Below are 6,932 nucleotides of genomic sequence, written 5' to 3'. Positions count from 1 at the left end.
GCGGGGGGCATGCAGAGAAGGGGGGTGCCCAGGGCGGGGAAGGCAAGGCAGACAGCACAAGAGAAAGAAGGCAAAGGCCGCGCCGGCTTGGGTCAGCTCTCCTTGCTGACATGCCCCCCGCGCCCCCCGGGACCTCAGAACCCCCTCGGCACAAGCTCCCTGCAAACTGCAGCGTTTGCCAGCAGAAGGCAGAGATCTGGGCTAACTGGGTGAAGGGTGTGAGTCCTAGGGGGTCAGGCAGAGTCCTGGGGGGCTCCTCCCGCGGCCCCCCTCCTAGCGCGAACCTCCTTGGGTTTCTCAGACCACTGAGGGTCTCCCTGGTCTCCTGAATTCCCTCCCACGGTCTCCCAGGCCCCAGCTGCAGCGAGCTCTGGACCGCTGGGCCCTACAGGGCAGGCAGGGGACAGGGGGAGCTGATGAGGGAATTCTCCCCAAGCGGCCCCAACCTTCCCCAGGAACCCCCCAACCAGTGCGCACACACGCTCCACACACATCACACACACACACCATACCTGCCATTCTCTGCATTCTTCGTGGCTGGAGAGCTCGAATAACGTAATGGCATTGTAGAGCTGCCAGAACTGGAGAGAGGGGAGACAGGCACTGTTCAGCCCACCGGACTCCCCTGGAGACCCACGTGGGAAAGCCCAGGGAGAGCACCAAGCCCCCCAGCTTCTGCTGTCAACTGCCCTTGAGACACTGACAACCCCCTAAAGTGAAACTGGGGCACCCCACCTGGGGTTGGGCATGCTGGTGCCCAGGGCCGATTCCGGCCCTTGCCTTTGGCAGCCCCAGGCCCCCGTGGGGCCCAGCTCGGGGATGGCTGGTGAGAGAGGGCGAGCCCTGGAGACCTTCTGTTCCTGGGAGGTCTGCCCAGTGCAGGGGGTACCCACAAACCCCAGGGGGACTCACGTGGCCACAGAACAGGAAGGGCAGAAGAAAGGTGAGGCCTCGCCACATCCAGGACTGAAATCCTTCTGTGGGGGGGGAGGGAGCGAGGGGCCCGCGTGAGCCGGTCACTCCGAGATTAGCCAGGTTCAAGCGCGCGGTGGGGGAGGGGCACAGCCCTCACCTCCTGGGGTGGGTGAGCGCTCGCTCACTAGGAAAGTACCCCAGGAAAGAACATGCAGAACACCTGCCGCCAGGCCTGACTGCCCTCACGCCCAAGTCACCATGAACCAAGTGGGCTGACAACTCTTACAGAACACTGATGTGCCGGCACTAGGTTTCTAATAATTGCTTTAATTTGCACGGGATTTTGCATTTCATAATTGGCTTTTGCATGCATCACTTCAATCGAGTCTTGATGAAAGAGAGCCTACTGTGCAGAGTAATTCGATGGAAATAACCGTCTTAAAAGACAGAAGCTTTTTATTAACCACACTTTCCCCTGAAAGTTTAGATGAGTCGTCTCTGAGTTTTCCTAATGGGACACCCACCTCGCTGAGTGAACGTTAAGCACACGTAAATTGCGTAAGTGTAAAAACACTAGACTTAGATTATGTACATCATAAAACACAGACCAAAAAATATCCATTTAAAAAGAAGCTGGAGGCCAGCATCCAGGGCCTGGCCCACAGCTGGTCTCGCACTTGTCAACTGAAATGGAATCCCACGACGAATTATGAAAAGCAACTGTATTAGTGCATATATGTCAAACCAAAGAAAAAAAAAAAAAAGCAACTGGGGTGAGGTCGGCAGACTGGCTTTGCGTGTCTCAGGTCTTGTCAGGTTCTTACTGGCACCTGTTCCCAGTGAGGAGTGCAGGGCGAGGTCTGGGGGATCAGGGAGGGCCGGTGCTTGTCCCTCCACCCCCCAGGCTAGGCTACTCACCCACCGTGAGGTCCAGGTGATTCCTCTCCCCTAGGGCCCGCAGCCGGTAGAGGCAGCCCCTCTGGTAATAATATTGCAGGAACTGGACACAGCCTGCAGGGGGAGCACAGCGCCCAGCTCAGACACTGGAAGACCCAGCGACACCTCCACTGCAGGCTGGCAGGTCTCCACTGCCCAGAGGGTACGACCTCCTCCCACCCCCAACACACACACACACACACACACACACACACACGTCTCCACTGCCCAGAGGGTACAACACACACACACACACACGTACATCTCCACTGCCCAGAGGGTACAACCTCCTCCCACCCCCAAAACACACACACAGACACCACACACACACACACACACACGTCTGAACCTGCTTTTATTCCTTCAAAGAGAGCTCAGGTTATCTGAGACTGCAACTAAGCCCCAACTAGGCTAGAAACTTCTGGAGCTTTCCTAGGCATGCAGTTGGCACTCATTAGATGCTTGCTGGAATGGTGGCACCATGCTGGGGGCTGTGTGCTCCCAGCACCAAGACATGAAAGAGACAGTTCCATAATATGGGGTACTTTGTAGTCACTAAAAATTAAGGAGGCAGAATTCTGTGCTGATGTGGAAAAATACCCATGATAATTGTTAATATAAACTAGGTTATAAACAAAGCTGTGTAGAGGGATCCCATGTTTGTAGACTATACATAATACAGTATATGTGTATATATATATTTATGAATAAAAATGTTTGAAAGGACATAGATCGATTAACACCCTAAGGGTAGAATTATATGTAATTTTCCTTCTTGGCTTATGTTTGTACTTGCCTGTAAGCAGGGTTTTATTTAAAAATTAAATTGTATTTTTTGAATAGGTAATATGCACTTGGCATAAAATTCAAGGGGAACAAACAGGTACTTGGTGAAAAGTAAAACTCTCTCCCTGTCCCCCAACCATCCAATTTCTGCTTCTCAGAGGTAACCCCTCATTGTATATAAATCCGGAGCTATTCTTAAATGAGAAAAAGAACATAAATTTCCATTTTGAGGAAATCAGTTCCTGAAGGGTATAGTTGGTCTGGTTCTGATCCAGGGAAGAAAAAGGTGGTGACTTGGACTTCCCTGGCCGTCCAGCGGTTAAGACTGTGTGCTTCCAATGCAGGGGGCACAGATTTGATCCCTGGCTGGGGAACTAAGATCCCACATGCCACGCAGTGCAGCCAAAAAAAAAAAAGAAAAAGGCAGTGGCTGGAGCTCCAGGGCGTGGGTGTGGGTCAGACATTGCTCTCTTAAGGCCAGGGGCTGGGGGGTAGGATGGAGTTGATGGGGGGGGGTGGATGGCTGTTTCTGGATTTCTGTGACCCTCCCTTGTCCCTGGCCGACCAGGGACTTCCCCCAGTCTCATCTCCCTTCCACACAAGACACACCCTTCACAAAACAGCCTCCATCGGTGAAAGCCACACCAAGCCTCCTCCTCCCCTGAATCCAAGCAAGAGACACTCACTCTGAAAAATGGAGAACGCTAAAAACTGATCGCGAAACTTCTGATAAATTAGTCCGTTGGGCCTGCAGAGAAGTGGGGGGAAAGCGAAGATGAGCCCCCGCTCTGAAATCATTTGTTCATCCCCACCCCACCTCTGTTCCAACCAAAAGAGAAAAAAGAAGATTTAAAACCCAGTTCTACCTTCTTTATCGCCATGTCCCCGGGGCTGGACCAGGTAATTTCCATCACTGCTTTAATCCATTCTACAACCAGGGGAGTGCAGGTAGGCATCTTGAAGCCCCAATTCCCACTGACTCCCCCCAACCTCCATCAGTCACAGGCTTGTCCCTGTGCTTGTTTTATCCAGACTTGCTTGCTGTGACCCCGGCCAGGAGGCAGACAGGATGTTCCTCGGAGAAGTCCCCGGCTGACTTGGGGTGTCCCTGCAGCCCCGTTGTAAGCTCACGCTTTACTTCGTGGCCCAGAAGTCAGGCCATAAGGCCCCTGCCTCTGGACCCCTCAGCCACCACCAGTTCCTCATTCGCTGGCTCCCTGGGGAGAGTGAGCAGAGGCCCTGGGGCACAGCGGGGGACACTCACCAGGTCAGCATCACTCCAGACAGGAACGTGGACACGTAGTGGTGAGACACCCACCAGCCTTTGATTCTTAAGAGAAGAGAAGGAAAAGGAGCTCAGGCCGGGAGAGGAACGCCAAGTGTCTCCCTGCTTCCCAGCCTGTGTCTGCGGGGGGTGCCCTGTGACCCAGAGACAGCTCCTTGGAGGAAGAAACGTACCCAAGCCAGGACTTCTCTCTTTCTGTCCAACGAGATGCACAATCACACAGAGACCCAGAGAGGCACTCGGGCCTCCGGCAGCTTCCCACTACTCTCGGAACACACCCCTAACCTCCTCATGACCCCAAGCCCCGCCTCCCCGTCCCCCCTCCCCCAACCCTAAGAGGCTCCAAGCATCCTTTTCCTTGAATCTGCCAGGCCCATTGCTACCTCGGGGCCTATTATGGGCTGATTGTGTCCCCCCACAAATTCCTACGTTGAAGTCCTAACCCCAGTGCCTTAAAATGTGACTGTATTTGGAGACAGGGCCTTTAAAGAGGTAATTAAGGTTAAATGAGGTCATAAGGATGGGGCCCTAATCCAATAGGGCTGGTGTCCTTAGAAGCAGAGGAAGAGGCACCAGGGCTGTGCCTACTCACAGAGCAAAGGCCATGCAAGCCAAGGAGTGGCTTCAGGAGAAACCAACCCTGTTGGCACCTTCATCTTGGACTTCTAGCCTCCAGGGTTGTGAGAAAATAAATTGTTGTTGTTTCAAGTCCCTTAGTCTATGGTATCTTTTCACGGCAGCCCGAGCAGACTAACAGAGTCTTCTAACTTCTTGTCCTCTCTGCTCCAAGACCTTGGCCTGCCTGGCTCCTGGTCCAAGTTCAAATTTCGGACCAACTGCCACCTCCTCCAAGAGGCTTTCCCTGACCACCTTAGCTAAAACAGCTAGACAGGGGCAGGACAGGAATAAAGATGCAGACATAGAGAATGAACCTGAGGACACGGGGAGGGGGAAGGGTAAGGCTGGGACCAAGTGAGAGAGTGGCATGGACATATATACACTAACAAACGTAAAATCGATAGCTAGTGGGAAGCAGCCGCATAGCACAGGGAGATCAGCTCGGTGCTTTGTGACCACCTAGAGGGGTGGGATAGGGAGGGTGGGAGGGAGACGCAAGAGGGAGGGGATATGGGGACATATGTATACGTACAGCTGACTCACTTTGTTATAAAGCAGAAACTAACAGACCATCGTAAAGCAGTTATACTCCAATAAAGATGTTAAAAATAAATAAATAAAACGGCTAGACAGCCCGCTCTGGAACACATTACCCTGCTTCATTTTCTTCATGGTGCTTGTGCTATCTGAAATTATTTTCTTCTCACTTGTTTCCTGAACCCCATTCCCTGCTCAAAGGAGCAGGGGTTTGTCTGTTCATCTGTGACACCTGGCTCAGAGCAGGTGATCAATAAGCGTGTTGAAGAAACACAGAACACTCGCACACGTTTATGCAGAGCTGTAGCCACCTATGTTACACCACACAGATGCAGAGAGACAACAGACTGTACACGCTGCATCTCTCGCCACCGCAGAAGCAGCTTCTCTGTGGGAGCCCCATGCCCTCGGCTCATCTGCTCCTCCATGCGCAGCAGGCCCTCGCCCCGGTCAGTCCAGAAGCTGTGGGAGCCGCGCTGTCAGAGCCCAGCGCTCCCCCCAGCGCAGGGCTCTCACTCCCCGGCTGTCACCCCCTCCACAGTGTCAGGGGCAGCCCTTATTCTTCGAAGTCCCCGAGTGTGTTTCAGGCCTCTGCTGGGCTCCCCGGCCCCTCTCCAGGAGCTCAGGTATCGGAACGTGATGTGGCAGCAACCTGCTCTGTCAAACGCACCCTGGGATGCCAGGAACTGGGACCCCCGAGGCATCCACGTGGGAGTAGCACTCAACCTTCGTCTTTCCAGAACTCTCTCGGGAGAGAACTGGAGTGGAGCCAAGTGGGGAGATGGGGTCCAGGATGCTCCTGCTCACCAAATGGTGGCAGCTGAGGATCTGCTGGTTTGGGGGACGAGCTGCTGGATTCGACCTTCTTTGGAACTAAGATCAGCCTGCCACTTGCTTTCTGGTCTCGACTCCCAGGCCGCTATCTGTGGACCTGTCACTGACTTCTTAAATGCGACACGACATTTCAGGATGTGGCTCTGCCGTTCCTAAAATGTTGCTATCATCCTCCATGCCGCCACGACATCCTGTGGAAGCCGCCCGTGCGATGATGCTGTTTCTCCACGGCAGCTTCCAGGAAGTACGCGGAACGGCTGGGTCAGTGGGCACGTGCATGGTTACTTCTCAAATTACCCTCCAAAACAGCTATCCCCATTTACACTCCCATCCTCGGTAGGGCCTATCGAGTTCCCCAAACCCTCACCAATGCTGGATACCCAATTTAAAAATTTCTCCCCGTCTTATTATGTGACAATTGGTGTGTCATGGAGGTTTTAATCTGCATTGTCCTAATAAGTGGATTTGACTGCTCTCAAAACCTTCCAACCCAAACACAGACACCAAAAAGGCAGGAACCGCATCTTACCCCTCTCTTCTCTTTGCAGCCCTTCAATAGTTCTGGCCATTAAAATAAAAAGAAAGAAAGAAATGAAAGGGACCTCCCTGGCGGTCCAGTGGTTAAGACTCTGTGCTTCCAATGCACGGGGCGTGGGTTCGATCCCTAGTCGAGGAACTAAGATCCCACATGCTGCAGGGTGTGGCCAAAAAAAAAAAAAAAAAAAAAGAAGTTCTGGCCATAAATTGGGTGTTAAGGCAATGGCCTGTGGATGCTTGAGGGGTTGTGATGAGGAACGAGGTTTTAGGTGGCTCGTTATTCCCGGCACTAACAGCATCAGGTAAACAGCAGGCACTCAAGAAATGCTGAAACGAAAAATGTGATGTCCAAGAGGTGCAGCTGGTGAAAGCAGCAGCTGGTCTAGATGCCACCAGCACAGAGGTGACAGGAGATTGATGCAGGTGCCACGTGAGCTCACGGGACAGGATGAGACATCCGGCCACTTCTTCGTTCCCAGTCTCC

The 6,932-nt window shown here is 53.1% G+C and overlaps 1 protein-coding gene across 4 annotated transcripts in view; it reads right to left on the bottom strand.

Moving 5' to 3' along the window:
- The window catches only part of TMEM120B (transmembrane protein 120B), a 47,845-nt gene that overhangs the window by 1,767 nt on the left and 39,146 nt on the right, over window positions 1-6,932 (bottom strand). For 3 of the 4 annotated variants that reach the window (XM_059039583.2, XM_067015886.1, XM_067015887.1), the window contains 5 exons: window positions 3,902-3,967; window positions 3,324-3,385; window positions 1,834-1,926; window positions 913-977; window positions 513-581 (listed from right to left, as the gene is read on the bottom strand). In XM_059039583.2, coding sequence (XP_058895566.1) covers window positions 513-581; window positions 913-977; window positions 1,834-1,926; window positions 3,324-3,385; window positions 3,902-3,967 — 355 coding nt within the window. Of the gene's footprint in view, window positions 1-204; window positions 582-912; window positions 978-1,833; window positions 1,927-3,323; window positions 3,386-3,901; window positions 3,968-6,932 lie in introns of those variants that run through there. The other variant, XM_059039581.2, reaches the window with a different exon arrangement.

This window comes from Kogia breviceps, chromosome 15, assembly GCF_026419965.1.
Source record: "Kogia breviceps isolate mKogBre1 chromosome 15, mKogBre1 haplotype 1, whole genome shotgun sequence".
NCBI classification, from domain to species: domain Eukaryota; kingdom Metazoa; phylum Chordata; class Mammalia; order Artiodactyla; family Physeteridae; genus Kogia; species Kogia breviceps.
The sequence above is the reverse complement of the archived record's forward strand: the minus strand, read 5'-3'. Positions and strand labels throughout refer to the sequence as shown.